The following is a 25,969-nucleotide window of genomic DNA, read 5'->3' as shown; positions in this document are numbered from 1 at the left end:
TCCAAGGCCCAGGACTGGCCAAAAAAAGTTTCCGTTTCTAGAGCTGCCTTTGGCCTTTTTTTTTTTGGGGGGGGGGGGGGATGGTTATTTAAGATCAAAGCCAGTTGCATATACTGAGCACATGCTTTGCCACTTGGATGGGTTTAATTTATAAATTCAAGAGATCTACTTTGAACCATCTCAGGCACATCAACATTTCCTTCCCTAATTTTTTCCATACTATGGTGGGGTAGATGGTACCTTTGAAAGTGCCACACGTAAGGCAAGGGTAGTACTTTGTGTCATGATTGGAAGAAAGAGCTTGTCTAAGTAAGCAGTATGATCAGTAAAGGTTTTAATGACCAGTGCTAATATGAAAGGCAGTACTGACAGAATAGGTACTTTACAGATGAACAACTGGCTCACAGATCTAACACTGAGGCACTGCTTTAAAAGTTAGGGCAGGCCTGGAATATAATAGAGGTTAAGAGGCAAGCCTGATCAAATGTTAAAGTGGTGTATGCTCTGGAACACCGGTGCTAGTGGGTAGTTAGGAAAAGAGGTCTTCATTCCCATCCTTAAAAACTATCAACTGTCTGTACCTCTGTTAATAATAAATATAAAGTATTTGACTAGGATCAGCTAATAAAAATATTTGACTAGTGTTTACAGCCTATGTGTCTGACATTGCCAGTATAGTTCTCCCCACCCCCAAGCTACACATTGCTTAAAAACAGATAGGTAAAATTAGATATATTGTACAAAAAATACTGTAGAGGCACAGCATAGAAGTTTCACTTTTATGAAATAACAGGAGTCATAAAAGTTTTGAATTTTATTAGTCAACCACCGTCACAATACAATCATCATAGATTTCCCCTTCTGTATTCATCCCACCAAACACAAAGCAGAGCAGTGTGTCAGTCTGATTCTCCTGGGAGTCATCATCTTTGTACACTCCTTTGTCAGTGGAATCCCCTTTCTCATCTTCAAACTTCAGAGTGACCGAATTTGAGTTGTCATTCTCAGAGGCAGATGTAACTGGCCATGGAATGATGCACATGGAATGGTCCAATCGTCCAGCAGGTAGAAAAGTATCAAACTTAAGCAAGGTCCAGTGCTGCTTTTCTGTGTAAGGAGAAAAGAACAAAGGCCTGATTTACTGTATGAACTGAGACAATAAATATTAGAAAGGAAAAGTAAGTGACATCTTTAGTGCTTTAATGACATTCTCTACAAGCTTGGTTTTTTTTTTTTTTCTTTGTTTTGCAGGACCTGGGTGCTGTCCCTGAGCTTTTCCACATAAGACTAGAACTCTACCACTTTGAGTCAATTCTAGTTTTCTGCTGGTTAATTGGAGATAAGTCTCATGGACTTTCCCGCCCTGGCTAGCTTTGAACTGTGATCCTGAGATACAGCCTTCTGAGTAAAGATTAAAGGATTACAGGCATAAGCCACCAGCACCTGGCCTTTAGTTTTCTTAAGATTTAGACAGTTACCAAATTGAGAAAGTTTCTCTTTGAAAGACTGGAGGGGCACCTGCTCACCTGTGTGATACTGGTACATGGTGTCCAGTGCACCACTGGGAGTCATTCCTCCGAAGATATACACATGTTTTCCCACAGCCACAGCTGAGTGGGCAGCACAGCCTTCCGGGGCAGCCCCTGTGGGACTAAGCTGCTGCCACTTCATGTCACCTGCCAGACAAAGACATTTGGCACAATATAGGCTAAGATATGGTTTCCAACACTACAGCTGTTGGCTAACCTATCACTGGAGGTCACCCCTGAGAATGCTTAGAGTTAATGGAGCAAAGTGTAATGTGCAGGGAGGGGGGAAAGGGGCTCAGTGTTCTACATTTATAGCAAGAATCAGGAGCCTGGTGCCAGTGGTTCACACTGGTAATCCTAGCTACTCAGGAAGCTGAGATCTGAGGATCATGGTTTGAAACTATCTCAGGCAGGAAAGTCCAGGAGACTCTTATTTCCAATTAATCACTAAAAAGCTGGAAGTGGAACTGTGGCTCAAGTAGTAGAGTGCTAGCCTTGAGAGAAAAAGCTAATCAAGCCCAAGACCCTGAATTCAAGCCCCAGGACCACTGTGTGTGTGAACAGACAGACAGACAGACAGACAGACAGACACACACACACACACACACACACACACACACATAGAGGAATCTCAGGGGATGTTGACAGAGGTGGTCTTTGGAGCATACTGAGAAACAATTCAGAGTTAACTGTCCAGAAAGTAGGTAATGTAAAGTAGGCATGTGAGTGTATACATGTATGTACACATACCTGTATGTTTTAATTACAATTCTGAGTGGGAAGGGGTCGGGCCAGCCAAGGCAGGAAAGTCTATGAGACTATTATCTCCAATTAACGACCAAAAACTCAAGAGTAGAGCTGTGGCTCAAAGGTAAAGTACAGGGGCTAGGAATGTGGCTTAGAGAAAAAGAAGCTCAGGGACAGCACCCAGGCCCTGAATACACTCCCTAGGACTGGCACCCCCCAAAACAAACAAACAAACAAACAAACAAATGCCCAGAAAATCCCTTTGAAGTTGGGTGTGGTGGTTTCACACATGTAATCTCAACACTCAGGAAGGTGGTTGTTTTTTTTTTTTTGGGGGGGTGGGACACTCCTGGGGCTTGGGCTCAGGGCCTGAGCACCATCCTTGGCTTCTTTTGCTCAAAGTTAGCACTCTACCACTTGAGCCACTGCACCATTTCTGACTTTTTCTGTATATGTGGTGCTGAGGAATCGAACCCAGGGCATGTGCATGCTAGTTGAGCACTCTACCACTGAGCCACGTCTCCAGCCCCTCAGGAAGGTTCTTAAGTCCAGTCAACTTGGCTATACAGAAATACACACACACACACACACACACACACACACACACACACACACACACACACAAACACACCCCATTTGACATTTTACTGCCTACTAGGAGTGCTTCAGAGAATACAATCTTCATCTATAAAAGTTAGGCCAATGCCTGGCATTTCAAGGCAGAAGCAGAGAATCTGTTTGGCCAAAATTCTGCTCCATGGGGCTGGGGATATGGCCTAGTGGCAAGAGAGCTTGCCTCCCATACATGAAGCCCTAGGTTCAATTCCCCAGCACCACGTACACAGAAAATGGCCAGAAGTGGCGCTGTTGCTCAAGTGGCAGAGTGCTAGCCTTGAGCAAAAAGAAGCCAGGGACAGTGCTCAGGCCCTGAGTCCAAGGCCCAGGACTGGCAAAAAAAAAAAAAAAATTCTGCTCCATGTAGAAATCCCAGTCAATATCCCTTAAATTCAGAGGACACAGAGCTTGGTAAAATTCCCAAATATCTGCAGAAGAGTTCCATGCCTCTGCACTTCTTGTAGTCTGGAGGAATGGAGAAGTTGTACATTTGTGAACAGATAATGTGCACACTATCTGCCAGATACTATGCTAAGTATTAGAAATATATTGGCAAACAAGAGGAAGCCCTGTCCCAGTGAAGCTCCCAATCTGGGGGAATGACCCAGAAAGAGTCCAGACTCTCCAGATTCCTCAGCTCTTCAGAAACTTTCCTCTTCCCAGGGTTTTCAACCACTTAGCCTGACTAGAATGCAATTCTGCTTGGCCACTTCCAGATATATAACCTGAAGATGGCCCTGTCTGCATGGGGGTAGTGGCTATTGCCTGAAAGAACTCCAGTAAGGGTTCACAAAGCAGAATCAATGAAAGAGCAGGGATGTGTATGGCAGAGTAAGAGATAATAAAGGCCTAAATATACGAGGTGCCAGGAAATGACTGCATTTATTGTCATTATTACCTATTATTATTCACATTACACTGGACAGGATCTAGTGAGGTTTTTGCCAGCTGGTCAAGTACCCAAGGGGGGAAAAAAAGCTGTACTCTTTTAAAGTTTTTTTTTCTTTAAATTTTAAACACCTAAGTTCCTGTGCCCTTTACCCTACTTACTTATATCAATGCAATGAAGATCATCAAAGAATTTGTCTCCTGCTAAGCCTCCATGGATAAAGAGCTGTGTCCCTGTTGCCACCATTACATGACCATGCCGGGGAGATGGAGGATTTCCAAATGTCTCTGGCTGGGACCAGGTCAGAGTACCTGCAAAAGCAAAGTCATTGACATTAAGTGGCAAAGCTACAATGAAAGAGCAAGAGCAGTACACCCCTGCCTCATTATCACTTCCTAGCAAGCAGAGATACTACAAGCAAGAAATGGATTAACATCAGCCAAGCAGATCTCCTTCCCTCCCTTTACGTACAACCTGGGTGGTTTCAGGGCAGGAGAGGCCACTATCTACTCATGCCAGCTGTTTCACTTAGGCAATAAGAAGCCATTTCTTTTTTTCCTTTTTGGGGGGAGAGGGTAGGGGTGGGGGGCTCCAGAGGGGAGCTTAAACTCAGAGCCTGATCTCTGTTTCTTAGCATTTTCACTCAAGGCTGGTATTCTATCACTTAAGCTACATTTCTACTTCTGGCGTGTGTGTGTGTGTGTGTGTGTGTGTGTGTGTGTGTGTGTGTGTGTGTGTGTGTGTGTGTGTGTGTGTGTGTCAGTCCTGGGGCTTGAACTTAATTAAGGCTTAGGTAAAATCCCTGAGCACTGTTCCTGAGCTGTTCTTTTTTAAAGCTCAGAGCTAGTGCTCTGCTAATTGAGCTACAGCTCCATTTCCAGCTTTTTGGTTGTTTATTGGAGTTGCAAATCTTACAGATTTTCCTGCCTGGCTGGATTTGAAGCATGATCCTCAGATCTCAGCCTCCTGAATTGCTAGTCACTGGTGCCCAGGTATACTTCCGGCTTTTTGGTTTACTAGAAAGTCTGAGGACTCTCATGAACTGTAATCCTCAGACTTCAGCCTCCTAAGCAGCTAGGATTATAGGCATGAACCACATGAGTTCAGTGAAAGCCATTTCTTCCTTTTGATAAAGATCTCCTAGATCTACCCCAAAGTGAAATGAATGACTGCTTCTCCTGTGACAGGTTGCCAGAGTCTTTTATTTCTTTTCATGGAGGCAGGAAGGCGCTAGCAATTGAACCTAGGGCCTTGTACATGCTAAGCCACTGAGCTGTATCCCATCTCAGGATCTTTTTACAAGACAGACTCCACAACTGATGTGCTGAACAAGTGAAAGCAAAGTAGACTACTTTGAAATGAAAATTAGCAGGACTTATGGAAGTGCAGAACAAGTAATGGTTATAGTAAGGTATTTGGTGTTGAAACATGGTTATTTCACTAAATAACTATGTGGCTTTTAATAACTTACTCTTGTAACCTTCACTTTCTAGATCTGTTAAATGGGGATAAAGAGCCAAGTGCTGGTGGCTCACACTTATAATCCTAGCTACTCAGGAGGCTGAGATTTGAGGATCGAGATTCAAAGCTAGTGCTAGGGGGAAAAATCCATTGACACTCTTTTTTTTTTTCTGGGTCCTGGGGCTTGAACTCAGGGCCTGGGTTCTGTCCCTAAGCTTCTTTTGTTCAAGACTAGCACCTTACTACTTGAGCCACAGCGCCCCTTCAGCTTTTTCTGAGTAGTTTATTGGAGATAAGAGTCTCATGGACACTTTTCTGTCTGTGATGGCTTCAAACCATGATCCTCAGATCTTAGCCTCCTGACTAGCTAGATTACAGGTATAAGTCACCAGCACCCAGCTCCACGACACTCTTCCCTCCAATTAAGCACTAGAAAAACCAGAAGTGGAGTTGTGGATCAAAGTAGTAGAGTGTTAGCCTTGAGTGAAAGAGCTCAGGGACAGTACCCAGGCCTTGACTTCAAGCCTCAAACCTGACAAAAAAAAAAGGGGGCGGGGGTTAAACACAAGACCTCATAATATATACTTCTCAGGGTAGAATACAGAGTAAATGAGATAATGTACATAAAAGATAAGTATGAAGAAAGTACTCCATATCTAATCCAGATGTGTTCTACTTTATATCTTCAATGCCGTGCGTGTGTGTGTGTGTGTGTGTAGGTATGTAGCTAGGATTACAGGGATGAGCCACCAGTGGCTTGTTTGTTCAAAGTTGTTTGGTTGGCTTTTTTTTCCAGACGCAGAGCTTGAACTTAGGGCTTATGCTATGTCCCTGAGCTTTTTTGCTCAAAGCTAGTGCTTTACTACTTAAGCCACAGGTCCACCTCCAGCTTTTTTGAAGATAAGAATCTCAAGAAATTTCATGCCTGAGCTGGCTATGAACTGCAATCCTCAGTTCTCAGCCTCCCGAGTAGCTAGGATTACAGGTGTGAGCCACTGGTGCCCAACTGTTCAAAGTTTTTAAATGGATCACTTATGACTTTTCAATGCAAATGTTGCTCAGGTGCGATTATACTACTTTTCTCTGTCAATGAGTCCTAGAAATGAGACACTCCTCCCGTTTCATTTTCTATCCTTTGCTTCCTTACACAGGGGAAACTATGGGCCCTGACCAGGTAAGCAGCAACCCCAGTGCCCTTCAGTTCATACTTGCGTCAAATACATGTAGCTTCATATCCTGCACAGGCTGGGAACCCCTTTCACCGCCCCCAAAGACATATAGCTGGTTTCCAATAGCTGCCGTTGATGTGTGGAATGTTCTTGGACATGGTGGAGTGTTGGTCACCTCTGGTGTGGTCCACGCCCTGGTTTCTGGTCCAGAAAGAAAACAGGTATGTGAAATATCTGGCTGAGAGGCCTTCGACTTTATTATTTCATTACTAGTTTAGACAGGGTCTAGCTGTTTATCCCAGGCAGGCCTTGAACTCTTTTTTTTTTTTTTTGGCCAGTCCTGGGCCTTGAACTCAGGGCCTGAGCACTGTCCCTGGCTTCTTTTTTGCTCAAGGCTAGTACTCTGCCACTTGAGCCACAGCACCACTTCTGGCCATTTTCTATATATATGGTGCTGAGGAATCGAACCCAGAGCTTCATGTATATGAGGCAAGCATTCTTGCCACTAGACCATATTCCCAGCCCAGGCCTTGAACTCTTGACCTTTGTGCTGCGGTCTCCAGAGTGCCACTCCACCAAGATCTGAGCTTGTTTCTTGATGGAGTATGCCACGAACACTTTCCTACCCAATTCTTTTTTTTTTTTTTTTTTGCTGGTCCTGGGACTTGGACTCAGAGCCCGGGCTCTGTCCCTGAGTTTCTCTGTGCTCAAGGCTGGCACTCTACCACTTAAGCCACAGTGCCACTTCTGGCTTCTCTGAGTAGATTACTGGTGATAAGAGTCTCACAGATTTACCTGCCTACACTGGCTTTGAACTGCGATCCTCAGATCTTAGCCTCCTGAATAGCTAGGATCACAGGAGAGAGCCACTGACTCCTGGCCTCCTACCCTAATTCCTGATGTTGACAGTATAGTTTCAGGCAGGGAAGGTAAGGATGATATTTAGAATTTCCTCAAATAGAACAAAATTCAGGAGTAAAATTTCATAAATACAATTAAGAATGAGGTCAACTTGGTATTGGTGGCTCAGTGCTCTAATCCTAGCTACTCAGGAGGCTGAGATTTAAGGATTGAGGTTTGAAGCCAGCCTGGAGAGAAAAGTACATAGGACTCTTATCTCCACTTAACCAGCAGAAAAACTGGAAGTGGAAGGGTGACCCAAGTGGTAGAGCACCAGCCTTGAGTGAAAAAGCCAAATGAGAACCCAAAGCCTTGAGTTCAAGCCTCATTACTGGCACACAAACACACACACACAAATAAAATATTGTTACAATTTCAGTAACACTAATAGTCCCCAATAAATAATAAATGCCAAATAAATATTAGTTTATTCCTTTTTAGAGAAAATAATCAAAGTTGAGGTAGACTGTCACTTGTTCAAATGACATAGCTAATAAATGGTTAAGTTGGCATTTGAACTCTTTCAGTAACACTAAGATCTCAGTACTTGGTTGGCTGGAAATTTAGCTTAGAGTGCTTGCCTAGAATCATGCATGAAGTGCTGGGCTTAATTCCTCAGTACCACATACACAGAAAAAGCTGGAGGCAGGGACGTCCAGCTTGAGTCCCTTCCAGCGGGAGAATGCTTTTGAACCAAGTAAAATAGAACTTGAACGTAAAAAAAAAAAAAAAAAGCTGGAAGTAGTGCTGTGGCTCAAGTGGTACAGAGCTAGCCCTGAACACAGAGAGGCTGGGGACAGAGTCCAGGCCCTAAGTTCAAGCCCCAGGATTGGCAAAAAAAAAAAGAAAAAATAGATCTCAGTACTTTCAATTCTTTTTTTTTTTTTTTTTAAGGTTTGAGATAAAAACTTGAACTTGGTACCAGATGCTTTTGCTCACTGGCTAGCACTGTACCAACTGAGCCATACACCTCCAACTCCTCTACCATTCTAGTTTAAGGATAAAGGCTTAGCCGGGCACCAGTGGCTCATACCTGTAATTCTAGCTACTCAGAAGGCTGAGATCTGAGAATCTCAGTTCAAAGCCAGTCCAGCAGGAAAGTCCATGAGACCCTTATCTCCAGTTAGCCACCAGAAAACCAGAAGAGGGACTGTGGCTCAGTGGCAGAGTGCTAGCTTTGAGCGGAGGAGCTCAAGGACAGTTCCCAGGCCCCAAGTTCAAGCCCGATGACCAAAAAAAAAAAAAAAAAAAGAAAAAGAGTAAAAGCTTATAGTTTAGGAGAGGCATTGTAGCTTCTTTCTTTCCTTTCCTTTTAGAATAAAAATGGAATTTTATAGTAACAGATGGACAAGCACATTTTTCATGCAGGATCACAGTCCTTTGAACACTTTGCCACGCCCACTTTCCTCACTCAGCCCTAGGAAAATACCACATTTTCCAAATGAGAAAAATGAACCTCAGAAGCTTTCAATCCTATCTCCAGGGCTGGGAATATGGCTTAGTGGTAGAATGCTTGCCAAGCATTCATGAAGCCCAGGTTCCATTCCTCTGCACCAAATAAACAGAAAAAGCCAGAAGTGGCGCTGTGGCTCAAGTGGTAGAGTGCTAGACTTGAGCAAAAAGAAGCTCAGGGACAGTGCCAGGCCCTGAGTTCAAGCCCCAAGAATTGAAACCATCAGAGTACATCCCATATTTGCTCCACTACAACACACCAAGTATTATTTCTTGCCTAAGAAACTCAGGGTTTATGGTAAAATGTATGCATCTAACATACAAAATATTGCATGAAACATCCAATATGTGTTCAATCATGAATCTGGAGATAGAACAAGTCTCATGCCCATACCCAAAGCACAATGTAGCTATAGCTACAGAGTTTGGGTAGCTCTTGGTTCTTAGAAGCACTTAGGCACATAGTCAAGCATCCGCACAAATAATCAAAAAGGAATCCAAAGCCATTTGAAGGACTTGCCTTGGCAACAAAAGCAATGACACACACTTTCCCTATTGCTTTTCTTTACTTTGGGGGGTGGGGCAGTCCTGGGGCTATAACCTGAGCTTTTATTTTTTTTTTGCCAGTCCTGGGCCTTGGACTCAGCGCCTGAGCACTGTCCCTGGCTTCCTTTTGCTCAAGGCTAGCACTCTGCCACTTGAGCCACAGCGCCACTTCTGGCCGTTTTCCATATATGTGGTACTGGGGAATTGAACCCGGGGCTTCATGTATATGAGGCAAGCTTTCTTGCCACTAGGCCATATTCCCAGCCCAACCTGCGCTTTTTGGCTGAAGGCTAGTACAGCTTCACTTCCAGCATGTGGTGGTTAATTTGGAAACTTGAGTCTCACAGTCTTTCCTGTGTAGGCTGTCTTTGAACCCTGATCCTCAGATCTTAGTCTCCTGAATAGGTAGGATAATAGGCATAAACAACCAGTTCCTGGCAACGCTTTCCCTATTTCAGGAAATCTCACAGACTTTTCTGCCTGGACTAGCTTCCAACTATGGTCCTCATATCTCAGCCTCCTGAGAAACTAGGATTACAGATGTGAGGCACCAGTGCCCAACTTATAGTTAATGACTTCTAAACAAAGATGTTCATCACTTTCTTCTTCTTTTTTAATTGGTCGGGGGGGGGCTTGAATTCAGGGCCTGGACACTGTCCCTGAGCTCTTATGCTCAAACCTAGTGATCTTACCACTTTGATTCACAAGGCCACTTCCAGTTTTTGAGTGGTTTATTGGGGATAAGAGTCTCATGGGGGCTGGGAATGTGGCCTAGTGGTAGAGTGCTTGCCTAGCATGCATGAAGGCCTGGGTTCCATTCCTCAGCACCACATATACAGAAAAAGTCAGAAGTGGTGCTGTGGCTCAAGTGGCAGAGCGCTAGCCTTGAGCAAGAAGAAGCCAGGGACAGTGCTCAGGTCCTGAGTCCAAGCCCCAGGACTGGCAAAAAAATAAATAAAAAGTCTCATGGACTTTTCTCAGCCTCCTGGGTAGGTAGTATTATAGGTGTGAGCCACTGGCACCTGACTTACCTTGTTCTTTATAATGGTAAAATGCTAAAAGCCTTGTAAAAATGTTCAAAAATAGGAGAATTATGATAGTTCAACAATGTTCTGTAGTAATGAAAACACTGACAAAGTCCGAGGTTCTGGTGTCTCACACCTGTAGTCCTAACTACTGAAGAGGCTGAGATCTGAAGGATCTGGTCAAAGCCAGCTCTGGCAGAAAAGTGTGTAAGATTCCATCTGCAATTGTTAGGGCTGACCTGAGAACCTGAGTAACTAACTAAATATAAGTTTTAGTGTTAAAATTATAACAGCTTTTAAACCCTGGTGATGACTCTATGCTAGAGGGCTGCACCCCCACCTGTGAGACTAGTTTCTTGTAGTTTGACATTTAAAAATATACGGAGGCCTTGCTCCCCTCTGTACCTGGGTATTGTCCATGGTAATGGACAGTAAAAAAAAAAAAAGATCATAGTCATAGACTATAGAAATAACCATAATAGTAGTAGAAATGCCATGGTAACTGTCAGGTTGGTTTACTTATAATTGAGTACTAGATTGTTTTAGCCCGCTCAAGCTTGCTTAGTGGTAATGGGAAAACATAGTCGCAATTGTTAAAATAAAGTTGGTACTAGGTCAGCCTGACCACAATATTCTGCTTCTGTAAACGGCTTGCTTAACCCATTTGTGACTTGCTCTACCCCCTGCACTAACCCCCTGCAGCAGTGCTATGTGACCACCTGTTGTCGGTTCCTGATATCGAGGCCAGTTCCCAATATCAAAGCCAAAATAGATAACTGAAAGGGTAGATAGCCAATAGAAATAGGACAAGACTTGCTTGCTAAATGCCATCCAATCAAGTATCTGCCAAGTTGGAAATACCCTGCCCCTGTTGTAATCACAATAAAAACCCTGACTATCTGAGGGTCAGGACTATCAATCCAGATCTGCTGCGACGGTTGGGAGTCCAAGCTTGAGCTTGCAATAAAGATTCTCGTGCGTTTGCATCGGTATTGGCTCCTTGGTGGTCTTTGGGGACCAGAAATCTAGGCATAACACAATTAACCACAAAAACTGTACTGCTGAAGCTGTAGCTCAAGTGGTAGAGCACCAGCAGCAAGCAGAAAGCCCAGAGTTCAAGGCATAATACCAACATACATTCCCCCAACATACAAAATGTTGAGGAAGAATTGTTGTTAATAGGAAACCACTGATGCAGTAGTTAGTAAAAGGAGACAGATTTAAAAGTAGATATCTAATATGACCTTGTGCTGATAATAATGCATGAAAAATAGAAAACGTTGTATACTAGTCCCCTCTTATCTGCCACAGATATGTTCCAAGATCCCCAATGCATTTCTATATGTATATTTCATATAAGAACATATATTTTACTTAGCAGATACATATTATACCTAGTGCATGTACATACATGCATGTATATGGCATATATACTGTTTTTTCCTATATACACATATCTGTGATAAAGTCTGATCTATCAATTAGGCACTAAGAAATTATAATAACTCACAATAAAAGTTATCTAAAACTTAAAAACTGTTCATTTCTGGAGGTTGTTAGTTTGTTCCTTTTTTTTTAATCAGTTGTGGGGCTTGAACTCTGGACTTGGGCGCTGTACCTGAGCTGAGCTTCAGCTCAAGGCTAGTGCTCTATCACTTGAGCCACAATGCCACATTCTGGTGGTTAACAGGAGATAAGTCTCATAGACTTTCCTGCCAGGGCTGGCTTTGAACGGTAATCCTCACATCTCAGCCTCCTGAGTAGCTAGGATTACAGGTGTGAGCCACCAGCACTCAGCTTAGTTTTTACTATGGATGTTACTCAGGGCTTTGTGTATGCTAGACAGGTATGGAATTTCCCACTTAATATTTTAGGAAAAACTAAGTCAGGTAACTGATACCACAGAAAGGAAACCAATGATAAGGATTGCTGAACACAGAAATGTTACTAATAGCATTAATGTAACAATATTTTGGATTCCATTTAATCACTAACTAACTTTCCTTTTTGGGCTGGCTTTGAACTATGATCCTCAGATCTCATCCTCCTTAGTAGCTAGAATTGTAGGTGTGACCCATGGGATCCAGACTGCAAATATTTTACAATGAATGTAAATAATATTTAAAAAGAACAGGTTAAGGCTTCAAAAAGAACAGAGAAGTCCACCTTTCTAAGGTAGTTCAGCCACTTCCTTCCAGGTGTGATGCTTCAAACTACTTCCTCTATGCTAAACCTGACAGGAACTTGGCACTCATGACTAAATGAATCATAATGAGAAGGTCTGTGCAGAGAGCTCTTAACTTTCACATTACTGGCATTTATATTAGGTAACTTTATTGTCCGGCTGTCCTAAGCAACACAGGACATTAGTAGCACCTCTGACCTTTACTCGTTAGATGTCAATAGCAACCTTAACTCCAGCCAGGTGTGATAGGCAAAAAAGTTTCCAGGCAGGACCTGGTGTCTGTCCACTGTGGACATAACCAGCCCTATTGAAGAACCACTAACCAAGGTGACCTGGCTTCTAGCTTGGCTCAGTCACTGACTCTTTGTTGACTAAAGGAAAGCCACTTCCCCTACAGGCCTGAGCTGCCCAAATGGCATAGCTGTTCTTTCCAACTCTGTCCTATATCTATGAAGTTAGAAAATTAAAATAAATCATTTTAGGCTGGGAATATGGCTTAGTGGTAGAGTGCTCACCTTGCTTGCATGAAGCCCTGGGTTCGATTCCTCAGCACCACATAAACAAAAAAAGCCAGAAGTGGCGCTGTGGCTCAAGTGGTTAGAGTGCTAGCCTTGAGCAAAAAGAAGCCAGGGACAGACCCTGAGTTCAAGGCCCAGGACTGGAAAAATAAATAAATAAATAAATAAATAAATAAATAAAATTAATGATTTCAATCCAAATGTGCTGGAATTATAATTGAGTGCATGAATGAGGAAAATCAAATAACCTCTGGTTCCTTACCAGGATTCAGGACTTGGAGACAATTTCGATTTCCTGACTGGTCGGCACCTCCAAATATCCATATACTGTCAGGTGTGCAGGAGGGAATGAAGCTGGCGTGCTCATACCGGGGCAAGAGGCCCTCCCATGTTGCTAAATCCCACTGGTGTGTTTCTAGAAAACATTTCATCCAGTCATTACTTTGGGGGCTACCAACTACTTACCTTGATTGACAAATTTAGGGAGAAGGGTGAGAACAAGGCCAAAAGCTAAACATAAATCCCACCATAAATCCCTTGAAAGAAATGTTGTGAGCCTCCCTGAAGTTCCATAGTGGACACTTTGGGATTGTCTGCCTAGTCCATGAAACTTCTAGGGAACTTCTCTAAACACACTGGCAGAGCCCAGTTGACATATTTGGACAAGACCATTACTTTTTAGCCTTAGCTGATAGGATCAGAGATAGCTACCTGACCCAAAATGGGCCACTGGATCTATTATTTCTGCTCTCTTCTGAGTCTAAGCAGTATTTTTTTATCCTTTTAAAATTTATTTGTATGTCTATGAAAATAGAGAGGGGTTAGAATTGTATAAGGGAGTTACAATTTAACATGCCCATTTATGTATACAGTGCTTTAATTTTTTTTTAATTTTTATTTTTTGCCAGTCCCGGAGCTTGGACTCAGGGCCTGAGCACTGTCCTTGGCTTTTTTTAATTTTTACTGGCTGTGGGGCTTGAACTAAGGCCCTGGGTGCTGTCCCTGAGCCTCTTTGTGCTCAAAGCTAGCATTCTACTACTTGACCCACAGTGCCACTTCTGGCTTTTTCTGAGTAGTTTATTGAAGATAAGCATCTCAGAGACTTTCTTGCCTGGGCTGGCTTTGAACCACCCTCCTCATATCTCAGCTTCCTGAGTAGCTAGGATTACAGGTATGAGCCACTGGCACTTAGCGTACAGTACATTTTTAATCATCATCACTTCCATCATATTCCCTCATGCTCCTAGGCTGCATTTCTTGGCTCTGGAGTCTGCAAAACACCCCTGGTACCTACATAAGAAAATCTTCCTCACTCAGCTAACTCCTGTAGTACTAGCTAATCAGAGGCTGAGGTCTGAGATTTGTGGTTTCAAGCCAAGCCTGGGCAGGAAAGTCTGTGAGACTCTTATCTCCAGTTAACCACCAAAAAAGCTGGAAGTTAACAGTCCTTATTTTGGCTAGCAACAAGTCTACTGGCTCACATATTTTGGCAAAAAATACTACACATGAAAAAAGTAACCATATTTAAGAACCACAGACAGTGCAAGCCCTGGTGGCTCACACCTGTATTTCTAGCTACTCAGGAGGCTGAGATCTGAGGACTGTGGTTTGAAGCCAGCCGGGGCAGAAAAGTTTTTGAGACTTTTCCTTCTTCTTTTTTTTTTTTGCCGGGCTTGGGGCTTGAACTCAGGGCCTGCGCGCTGTCTCCAAGCCTCTTTGTGCTCAAGGCTAGTGTTCTGCCACTTGAGACTCAGTACCACTTCTGGCTTTTTCTGAGTGCTTTATTGGAGATAGGAGTCTCATGGGGACTTTTCTACCTTGGCTGGCTTCAAACCATGATGCTCAGATCTCAGCCTCCAGAGTAGCTAGGATTGCAGGCGTGAGCCATCAGCTCTTGAGACTCTTATCTCCAATTAACCACCAGAAAATTGAAAGTGCAGCTGTGGCTCAAAGTGGTAGAAAACTAGCCATAAGCAGAAAAGCTCAGAGACAGCACCCAAGCCCTGAGTTCAAGCCCTATGACCAACAACAACAGAAAGATTTCATTAGATTGTGAACTCCTTGAGGGCTGGAGGAGTCTCATTGACCTTTGATTTCCTAGTCAGGAAGCAGGGATCTAAATGTCAAGAGAGGAGTAACAGAGACTACCAATAGCAGCCCAGCTCCATATCATTGTTGTTATGTGAACAGGCAGACCTACTGATGTCAGACTTCCCAAAATTATCCTAAGTCAAACCATCTCTATTTTTAGATGCAGACACCTGCATACTTGGTGCGTAAACAAGACTGAAATAATAGCAATGTTACATGGACCTATGCAAACATGTATATGAGTCATCAGTTTTCAACTTCCATCCTTCTGTACACAGTAGTCATTTCTCATTCAAACACTCATAAAACTCTTGTTCTATGCTAGGTGCTCTGGGAATGACTGGGAACATAATGATGAGGAAAATAACCATATTACTTGTCTCTAAGGAGCCTATCGTCTCAATGGGAAGATATAAAAAAATCTTGGATGCCCAGGGCTATGAGTAAGAAGGAGGATCGGAAAATATTTGGTACTATGGACATCAGAAGAGTTAGTGCCTAAACTAGTCAAGAGATACCAAGAAAGGCTTTTCAGGTAGAAGGGGACTTTCAATCTGGGATCTGCAGCCCATGATAAGGAAGAAGCACTTTTCATGGAGAGGAACAGTATGTGCCATGGCTTGAAGGACAGAATTCAAGATGTGTCAAAGGATCTAGATATATTCAGTACAGCAATGGTGGGTTGGGAAGAACCAAGAAAGACTTGCAGATAGGGAGTGATGTAATCAAATTTGTATTTCAGACAACATTAGCTGTCATGTTTTTGCCCAGGCATGGCCTAAGATCACAATCCTCCTACCTATAGCCTACTGTGTAATTTGGATCACAGGTACATGCCACTTAGCCATCCTGTTGGTTGAGATGGGGGACCTTGATCCTCTTTGTCTTGCCTCTCAAGTAGCTGGGATTACAGATGTGATCCACTGCTGCTGTTGGTCTGTGATGCTGACCTAGGGCCTGAGCACTGCCTCTGGCTTCGTTTTGCTCAAGGCTAGTGCTCTACCACTTGAGCCCCAGCGTCACTTTCGGCTTTTTCTACAGATGTGGTGCTGAGGAATCGAACCCAGGGCTTCACGTATTTGAGGTGAGCACTTTACCACTAGGCCATATTCCCAGTTCCTTTTTTTTTTTTTTTCCTTTTTTTAAAATTAAAGTAATAGCCTGCTCTCTGGTCTGAGCTGTCTGGTGTTCTTAGGAATGCTCTGTTAACAGTTGGTATCCTAAAGCCAGCTATGTTCCATAACTGTTGATCTTACCTAGATCCAGGGTATGTACATCTGAGAAGCTTTGGTTTGGATTTGCTCCCCCAACAATGAAGACCTTCCCTTTCTTGGCATCACCAACTGGGGGTAAATATGAGCAGCTGTGACCAACTCGAGGGCTGGGGCTGTCTCCCGAGGGAATCAAAGTGTACCTGCCAAAGGGAAGATATATTCAGGAGGCCTGAGCAAAGAAGTATAGCTGTGTGCTCTTTCCATTCCTCATAACATAGAAGCTCCAAATTGTATCAAACAAACCAATACTTCCCTGATCAGTAGTCTTTGGCTTTTCAGTTTTGCTACTTTCATCTCATTTTATTTTTTGTGGTACTATGGTTAGGACTTAAGGCCTTACACTTGCTAGGAGAACCACTGTACCACTTGAGCCATTCCCCCATTCCTTTTTGCTTATTTTTCAGATAGGGTCTGTGCTTTGCCAGCTTTAGACCATTATCCTTCTATCTATGACCTTCCACACAGCTTGGATCATACCACCACACATTTGAGGCTTAGGTAGTGTCTTGCTAATTTTTTGCTAGGACTAGCCTGGAACTGCAATCCTCTCAATTTCCTCCCAAGTAGCTGGGATAAGATGAGTTCGCTACTATGACTGAATCCATTTCAGAGTGATCTGTTGGGAATACATGGGTTTGACATCTAGAAATGTTCATTAGTGTGTCTTGGCACAGTATAATGGTCATAAACATGATTTATGAATTTGGAAAGGCCTAGTTCAATTCTCAGCTTGGATACTTTCTAGATGTGTGAGCTTTGAGAAATTACTTAACCTTTCTAAATATTTTTTCCTCTGAAGTAAAATAAGGACCAAAATTGTTCTCACTTCCAATCCAAAGGAATGCCAGATTGGAGACACTTCTGTCCTGGTGTTAACACTGCCACTTCCCTGTAGCCCTCAGTGAGTCCCTCCTCAGCACTGATAACATTGTCAGTACCATTACCTGATTGGTCAAAAGCCCCCTTCAGTCTGTTTACCTTTGAACCTCCAGTGCCTATATAGCAGCTGCCCTGTCAGAACAGTCTTAGTTGAATGAAGGGTTGTTTGAACAAGCAGCCAAGAAACACTGAAGCTAGTTTAATCCAGATTCAATTCCCTAAAATCTTAGGAATGAGTCACAGCTCAGGGGATGATAGAGCATTGGAGCTGAGAACAACAGATGGCCAGTGCTTTACCCTTCTTATTAAAGGGATTTTAATAAAATTAACATCTGCTCTGTGGTAATTATTACTCCCTTATCTTTTCTCTAAAGACTTTCTTAGAAGTTTGAGTCTAATTACCTAAAACTGCAGACAATTTCATCTCTATCCTTTCTTATTGATGATCAAGTATGTTAGTAAACTACTTTGAAATGAAACAAACCTCGTGCGTGTGTGTGTGTGTGTGTGTGTGTGTGTGTGTGTGTGTGTGTCCTTCTTACAGACCATATTGTTTTCCTGGGCTTGTCTCCAGGTTCCAAGACTGGCAGCTGCATCATGATGTCCTATGCATATGAAAGAAAGGCACTTTTTAGACATTTATGATTTTCTTCTTCTTGAAACACAGCACAAATCAGACTACCCACTCTTTCATAGTTTTTCTATTAGAATGTGGATGCACTAGCATGCACAAGACTCTGGGTTTGATCTCCAACATCAGGAGGGAAAAACTGAAACATTTCCTGCTGAATATACCTATTTCTAAGGTCTGGTTCATCTGACTAAGTATCAAAAGCCATTTCATATATAATCTTTTTTTTTTCTCCTTCAGTATGGGGCTTGAATCAAGGCTTTGAGTATGCTAGGTAAGCAATCTGTAATTTGTGTCATATTGGCCAGCCTTTTCATCTGTATTTTTGTATATGACATAGGGTGTTGCTAATTTTGCTTAGGCTGATCTCAAACAAAGAACCCTTCTGTCTCTACCTTCTAAGTACTTGTTTTTTAGTTTATTTATTTTGGGGAGACAGACAGGTGACTGGCAGGTGAACTTAGGGCCTTGTGCATGCTTGGTGAGGCTCTCTACCTCTGAGTTGAGGCTGCTTTCAGCCATTAACACAACCCAACTGGATTAGTTTTTTGGCTAACATTGTCTATCTGCCTGTGGTTCTCATGGAGGAAGCATATGTCAAAATTTCAGAGACTACGGATGCTTATGAAAGAATAAAACATCCCAATAAGCTGAGAAATACTGCACTCTAGGGTAAATCTTGGCCTCAGCATAGCACAAAAGTCCAGCCCTTTGTTCTGGGCATCCACCTCTAAAATCTCTTGCAAGGGGCTAGGAATGTGGCATAGTAGTAGAGTGCTTCCCTGGGTTCAATTCCTCAGCACCACATAAACAGAAAAAGCTGAAAGCGGTGCTATGGCTCAAGAGATAGACTGCTAGCCTTCAGCAAAAAGAAGCTAGGGACAGTGCTCAGGCCCTGAGTCCCAAGCCCCAGGACTGGAGAAAAAAAAATCACTTGGAATACTAGCCTTTTTCAATTGTTTTAGCACACGTTCATAACCCACAATCTACGTTTCTCCCACCTGGAAAGTCCCTTTTTTTCTTTTTCGCCAGTCCTGGGCCATGGACTCAGGGCCTGAGAACTGTCCCTGGCTTCTTTTTACTCAAGGCTAGCACTCTACAACTTGAGCCACAGTGCCACTTCTGGCTGTTTTCTACATATGTGGTGCTGGGGAATTGAACCCAGGGCTTCATGTATATGAGGCAAGCACTCTTGCCACTAGGCCATATTCCCAGCCAGTCTCTTTTTTCATGTAAATTTGCAATCTCCTAGTCAATCTCCAAACCCTAAAATGTCCCTTCCTCAAAGAAACCTTCCCTGCTTCTCTTGCTTTCCACTTTCATCCCCCTAAATGACTTCTTCTGCTTCAGGACTCTGACAAGTATCTATTAAGTCACTATTACTGCAGGAATCAAACTGAATGTAATGATGTACGTTAAACTTAAAATCTATTCTTTACATTTTGGAGACTAACGTCCAAGAGTGCTGGGCCTTCTAATTCATTCTGAGAACCTAAAAATGGACCTGCACTGAGTAGAAGTGAATGAAGGATAATTAATCAAACAAAGGAGAAATCCAAGGTTGAGAGCATGGTTCAAGTGGCAGAGCATCTGCCTAGTAAGTGCAAGGCCCTCAGATCCCTTCTGTTGTCTAGGTACTCTCAGTGGGGTGGGTTCCCAGAGGTGGTCTTATAGCAGCCAATTCCATTAGTGTGTCTTCCCCTGGCCCCCATCTCCAAGTGGCTGGTTGTTTTCAGTCAACGTGGCTGCGGTTGGGGCTATGGTGCGCCCTTTCCACGCTGTTTGGACCTGCTCCTTTAAAGTGTAAGGCTCATGATCGGGCTGGGGATATAGCCTAGTGGCAAGAGTGCCTGCCTGGGATACACGAGGCCCTAGGTTCGATTCCCCAGCACCACATATACAGAAAACGGCCAGAAGCGGTGCTGTGGCTCAAGTGGCAGAGTGCTAGCCTTGAGCGGGAAGAAGCCAGGGACAGTGCTCAGGCCCTGAGTCCAAGGCCCACGACTGGCCAAAAAGAAAAAAAAAGGCTCATGATCACTCAGCACCCAAGTACCTGCAGCCCCGCCCATGGCCCCACCCCCACGGTTGGAAGCATCGTGGAGCCAACTGCTGGGCTTCAGCTGAGGCTGCCCCACCCCTTCCCGGCCCCGCCCCGCCCCAAGAGGCTGGTCTAGTTTGGGCACCTAGGGAACAAGCTTGTGGTTGCCAGGTGTTGGCCTGGCCAGTTGACTGCCCCTGGGGAGAAAAATAAGGCCGGCCACTAGGAAACCACTTACAAGAGAAATGCCTGCGGTTGAGCATCCAGCGGGTGATTCAAATTCCTTGGGCAGCTGGTGTATCCTAAAGGGGCTCACAGCCACTGTGGTTGTTAGAAATGGCTTCTGAGGGGGTAGGGGGCGGGGGCGATCCAGAGTGTGCAATCTTGAGGCCAGTTCAGACTTTGGTGTCTAATTAAACAGCCGACTCATCCCAACAACTGCCACTTGTGGCTAGGATAGGCTCCAACCATACCGCTGGCCTCCTGGGGTTTACAGTCTGACAAAAGAGAAGAAACAAAAATGATAACAAAACTAGGTACGATTGCAAAGAGTGAAAGGAATAAAATGTTTACTCAGGGAAAGTTCCTGTTCTTGAGGAAATCAACTTTTCTCTGGGTTTCAGGATACACCTGTAAGACTGACCTTGCAAGGTGTATCATGTTGTGTGTGTGTGTGTGTGTGTGTGTGTGTGTTGGTGCAGAGAATAAAACATATATAAAGGGCTGGGAATATGGCCTAGTGGCAAGAGTGCTTGCCTGGTATACATGAAGCCCTGGGTTCAATTCCCCAGCACCACATATATAGAAAAGGCCAGAGATGGCGCTGTGGCTCAAGTGGCAGAGTGCTATCCTTGAGCAAAAAGAAGCCAGGGGCAGTGATCAGGCCCTGAGTCCAAGGCCCAGGACTGGCAAAAAAAAAAAAAAAAGTATATAAAGTGCTCAGTACCCTTTTGCTGCCCATAACAGTACTACATCATTTGGGGCATGTTCACCTGCATTACCTCTAACTTATTTCCTAACCATAGGTTTCCTGTGACTCCTAAAACACAGATGGCTCACCTATGTCTCATTAAAAAAGCACATGCTTTCTGTTTTGTTTTTTTTGCCAGTCCAGGGGCTTGGACTCAGGGCCCGAGCACTGTCCCTGGCTTCTTTTTGCTCAAAGCTAGCACTCTGCCACTTGAGCCACAGTGCCACTTCCGGCCTTTTCTATATACGTGGTGCTGAGGAATCGAACCCAGAGTTTCATGTATACGAGATGAACACTTTACCACTAGGCCATATCCCCAGCCCAAAGCACACGCTTTCAAATAATCATCATTCCCTAGGAAATGGAGGAAACAGCTGGGCTAGCAACAACAGTTAGGGCAGCTTGGTAGGAAGAGGTCAGGAAGACTTAGGTTCAAATGCAGGCCCAGTACTAACCATGAAAGCTTGACATCTGGCAAGTCTATCACCCTCTCTAAACCATGGTTTTTGTGTACACAATGGGGATAGTAATACCTGATGTGCAGAGAGAGCTGTTGAGAGGATATGCTAATATAGATAAAAAGCCAACACAAGGGAATTTGTTCTTGGCTTGAATTTGGGGCCTGGGCACTGTCCCTAAACTTCTTTTGCTCTACCCATTGAGCCACTTCCAACTTTTTCTGTTTATGTGGTACTGAGTTAATTGAACCCAGGGCTTTATGCATGTCAGGAAAGCACTCTACCACTAAGCCACATCCCCAACTCTTTTAAAGTTGTTTGGTTCGGTTTGGCTTGGTTGTGGGCCTTGAATTCAGGGCCTAGACCCTGTCCCTAAGCTCTTTTTATTTTTTTCTGAGTTCTTATTTTTTTCTGAGTTCTTAGGTGTGTTTTTTTTTCCTTTATTGAGATTAAGTATCTACATAAATTTTACAGTACACAGTACATTTTAACCTTCTCAGTGATGGACATCATCATTCTAATCTGCAAAGTTTATGAACTCTATAAACATTAACAATAAAACAATTTCTTCCAGATTGTCTCCCAGATCTCTTTTGATCAAAGCTAGCACTCTACCACTTTGAGCCACAGTTCCACATCCAGGAAATTTTTTCTTAAGTGCTAAGATTGAACCCAGAGACTTATACAAACTAAGCAAGCATTCTACCACTATTATTTAAAAGAATAACGAAACTGGGTACCAGTGGCTCATGCTTGTAATACTAGATACTTAGGGGGCCTCCTCTGAGGATCTCTGCTCAAAGCTAACCCCAGCAGAAAAGTTCATGAGTTTTACTTGGAAACACTTTTTACTCTGAAACACTTTCATGCACACAGAACAGTTGCAAGAATGTTACACAGAACCTCACTCAGAGATCTCATTAAGGTTTTCTTTTTTGTTTTCAGCTTTTATTTATTTTAGAGACAGAGTTTCACTATGTACTACAGGCTGGCCTTGAACTCACTACCCCACTGCCTCAGTCTTCCAAGTGCGGAGATTGAGATTATGTATGTACCACGCATGTACCACCATGTCTGGTACATTGTAGTACAATGGGGTTAGGAGTATAGATTAGTGGTAGAGTGCTTGTCTAGTCTGGGGAAGACCAAGGGTTTGTTACCCCACACCATTAAAAACAAATATTTAGCCCACTGTTACAAAAATACACTTTAGAGTATTCCGCCCTTGGTGATTCTTAACAATTCAACACTCTCCTTTTTCCTGCGCAAGAATCACTCCCTAACATTCTGTAAGTCATTTACTGTTTATCTTCAATCTTCTACTAGAAGAGAAATCACAGATTGAGAATAGAGAAGATTGTATATGGTGTTCACTGACTATACAAAGTGCTCACAATGGTATCTGAGACACAGTTAACCTTCAATAGACAACTGTAAAAAAAAACTCTCATTAAAGGTACACTGTTTTTTTGTTTTTGTTTTTTTTTGAGGAGGGGTGTTACTGGGTCTTTTTTTTTTTTTTTTTTGGCCAGTCCTGGGCCTTGGACTCAGGGCCTGAGCACTGTCCCTGGCTTCTTCCCGCTCAAGGCTAGCACTCTGCCACTTGAGCCACAGCGCCGCTTCTGGCCGTTTTCTGTATATGTGGTGCTGGGGAATCGAACCTAGGGCCTAGTGTATCCGAGGCAGGCACTCTTGCCACTAGGCTATATCCCCAGCCCTGTTACTGGGTCTTAAACTCAGGGACTGGGCACTGTCTGCCCCTTAGATTTTTCACTGAAGGTTAGTGCTTTATCACAAGCCACAAGCTTCATTTCCTGCTTTTTTTTGGTGATCAACTGGAGATAAGTATGCTCATGGAACTACTTGCTTGGGGCTGGCTTCAAACAGCAATCCTTCGATCTCAGCCTCCTGAGTTGCTAAGTTTATAGGCATGAGCCATTGGCACACCAGGTTCCTGGTACTGTTTTTAGCATTGGGACTACAACAAAAAGCTCCCCGCCCTCGGGGAACTCAAATGAAGGTATCCATAACTGTAACCTATTTTCCAATCTTGGCTCCACTTACAGTGTATAGTGGGATGGGGGCAAATCCCTTAATGAGTCTAAGCTTTTCAATCCTATCAATCATTATAAGGGTGAAATGGGAGGGAAAATCAATCTTTGTATAGAATTTTGCATAAGAAAAGCCTTAACGTTTCTTCCCTTCTTTCCTGGCCCGAGGACTGGAGGCCTGACATCCGTGCCACAGGTCTAGGCAGGACTTCCACCAGGCCTTGGGAAGGTACTTCCCAGCTAAGGTTCTTACAGCCAGGCTTACCCAATTTTTTAACTGAAGATGTTGAGAGAGTGCTTCACAGGGTTGGAATAAGAAACCAAGGAATGTCCAGTTTCCCAAATCGCTGTTTTCTCTCGGAAATGCCTCTCCAGGTTCCCCGAAATGAATCTAGAGGAAAAAAAGGTGAAATAAAAGCCCAAATAAGCGACTAGTCAAGCCGTAGCTGAAAACTACAAATCCCAGCATTCCTCGAGACCCAACAATTACGGGTCCCAGCAGGTTTCGTTCGCCCGAACGACTGGGGCTCGCTCGGCCTGTACCCCGGGTTCAGCGAAGAGGGCCTAACGCGTAAGGAAGTTTCCGGGGAGAAGAGGGTCAGGCTCCGACGTCACTACGCAGACGCCACTCAGGGTCCGGAAGTGACGCAGACGGAGTTCCGGCTTCGGCCTCCGCCGCTGCCTCCGCCAGTACTGCCGCCGCTGCCGCCGCTGCCGCCGCCGCCGCCGCTTGTTGTTCCTAAAATGGCGCCTCTGGATCTGGACAAGTATGTGGAAATAGCGCGGCTGTGCAAGTACCTTCCAGAGAACGACCTGAAGGTAAGGCCGGCCTGTAGGAGCAGAGCTTGCGGGACAAACCCCTTCCGGCTGTGGGGTGCCCGCCGGCCCGCCCTTCTGTCGCTGCGGGACCCCTTGCCGGGTCCCCGTCTGCTCGCAGTGTACCCTCAGCGGTGCCCGGCGATCCAGCACGAGCTAGCGAGGTGCGGGGCGCTGGGACAGTCCGAGGCCCGCGAGTGCTGTCCGGGTTCCCAGAGCCGGGATCCCCGAGGGGTGTCACGGCCACTGGCCCCCCGGGTCACCCCTCCTGGCCTTTGGGCTGTCCCAGGACTCGAAGCCCTGGCAGCTTTGCCTAAAGGACTTGTGTGCTCCATCTCCTAGCCCGGCTTTCCCAAAGTCGGAGCCGAGCCCCGGCGGGCGGTGCTTTCGGGTTGGGTCGCGCCCACTGGGGGGTGACAGCAGCGCAGCCTGGCCGGTGTCTGACAGGAGGTGTGGGGTCGGCTCCAGGGACGCGGCCTCTGTGTGTTTAGGCCTCTGAGGAAGGGGAAGGCGGTGGGCTAGGTCAGGCTGGCACCGATCAGAAGGAATGGCAGGTCGCCCCTCCTTCCTTTGCCCTCCTCCGAATTGATTTTTAGGGGTGTTAGTATTCTGCTAATTCAGATGTCACTCCTGACTCCTGGCGCGTGCTTGAGCTAATTTAAGTGTATTAAGTCGGCGGTAAGTACAAGAAGTACAACTGCTTTCCCGTCCTTTAAGTTGTACTCTGTATACAAACTCCTTAACTCAACGTTTCATTTCCTCGGTTCTTCAAAGGAAGTGACTTAGTGCTTGCTACTGCTGACTCCACGCAAGAGTGAATGTGTGGATAAAGAAATAAATGTCGTGCAAAAGAAATAAGCCTGAAAGACACAGCTTTTTGCAAGGGTTCTATGCATACTTCCTAGCAGGGTTTATCCGCTGCTGCTAGCGTCTGCTTTGTTCCGTTAACTTTGATTTACTATTGTGGTTAAGTGTATATCAACAGTTGTTGATAATTTGAATTCTTTTTAGTATGCTTTAAACTGTGAGTTTAGAGCCACTTGCTCAAGAAAAAAAAATCCTTGTCAGGTGAAATAATTTCTTTAAGAGGTTTTACCCCGTGAATTTTAAAAATCTTTGGTTCCGGAAGTTGGTATTTAACGTTAGTCAGCAAGTATGCAGAAAGTTTAAAACCACTTGTGCCTATGTCAGTGTAACTGGATTGTATTTGCATGTTAATTATATGATTGGGGAGTCATTTCTCCATTTTTAATAGGATAATTTAAATAAGAACAAGCTGTTTATTAGGAATAATGCAGCATACTTGTTCATCCGAGTCAGTCATTATGTTTGTGTTTGTGTCTTCTTTCTGCACTACGTGCTTTTTGAGAAACAAGAATACAACTAACCTTGAAATACATGGAAAACTAACCATGCTAATTAACAATTAGCATGATTAATTCCATAGGTGTAGTCAATTATTGCATGTCAGTGAGTCGATATGGAACTTTCTTTTTAGTTTGTGTGAAGCTGTTTTATGCTTATGTTTATAATTAATATAAAACATCCCATATTAGGAGAATATGCTTGATCTTAATTTGGCATTGGACACTGAAATAATATGAAAAATAATTAGAGGAATTTTCTACACTTTTAGCTTGATAAACATTACTCTTTTGGACCTTAAAGAAATACAGTTATTAAAGCATTTTATTTCCTGTTGAAATATAGTTGGATAATACTTAG

At 43.9% G+C, this 25,969-nt stretch overlaps 2 protein-coding genes across 8 annotated transcripts in view; one reads left to right on the top strand and one right to left on the bottom strand.

Annotated features, from left to right (window-relative positions):
- Nucleotides 1-799: 799 nt before the first annotated feature.
- On the bottom strand, nt 800-24,053 carry Rabepk (Rab9 effector protein with kelch motifs). Of its 7 annotated transcripts, none has more exons than XM_048342744.1 (10): nt 23,972-24,053; nt 23,694-23,819; nt 20,188-20,446; nt 17,827-17,885; nt 16,384-16,541; nt 13,299-13,451; nt 6,450-6,611; nt 3,942-4,091; nt 1,527-1,676; nt 800-1,107 (listed from the first exon to the last, which is right to left on the bottom strand). In XM_048342744.1, exons 4-10 carry the CDS (start codon nt 17,877-17,879, stop codon nt 818-820), a joined length of 1,116 nt encoding a protein of 371 aa, XP_048198701.1. In that variant the 5' UTR covers nt 17,880-17,885; nt 20,188-20,446; nt 23,694-23,819; nt 23,972-24,053; the 3' UTR covers nt 800-817. The 7 variants fall into 7 exon arrangements, with proteins under 7 accessions (XP_048198701.1, XP_048198692.1, XP_048198683.1 ...); XM_048342735.1 differs by having other exon boundaries at nt 23,919-24,022; XM_048342726.1 differs by having other exon boundaries at nt 23,913-24,011.
- Nucleotide 24,054: 1 nt separating this feature from the next.
- The window catches only part of Ppp6c (protein phosphatase 6 catalytic subunit), a 30,910-nt gene continuing 28,995 nt past the window's right edge, over nt 24,055-25,969 (top strand). Inside the window, exon 1 of the mRNA XM_048342780.1 lies at nt 24,055-24,247. Within this exon, the coding sequence (XP_048198737.1) occupies nt 24,173-24,247 (75 nt within the window). The 5' untranslated portion in view covers nt 24,055-24,172. The remainder of the gene's footprint in view (nt 24,248-25,969) is intronic.

Source organism: Perognathus longimembris, chromosome 1 (genome assembly GCF_023159225.1).
Source record: "Perognathus longimembris pacificus isolate PPM17 chromosome 1, ASM2315922v1, whole genome shotgun sequence".
Lineage (NCBI taxonomy): Eukaryota > Metazoa > Chordata > Mammalia > Rodentia > Heteromyidae > Perognathus > Perognathus longimembris.
The sequence above is the reverse complement of the archived record's forward strand: the minus strand, read 5'-3'. Positions and strand labels throughout refer to the sequence as shown.

Bases quoted from the DNA above. Each gene is read 5' to 3' on its own strand.
- Rabepk (XM_048342744.1), bottom strand. From the start codon at position 17,879: ATGATGCAGCTGCCAGTCTTGGAACCTGGAGACAAGCCCAGGAAAACA. The intron at 13,452-16,383 runs GTAAGATCAACA...AATGTTTTCTAG, and splicing joins TGTACATACCCTGGATCTAG to AAACACACCAGTGGGATTTA. The intron at 1,108-1,526 runs GTGAGCAGGTGC...CTCCTTACACAG, and splicing joins CATGTACCAGTATCACACAG to AAAAGCAGCACTGGACCTTG.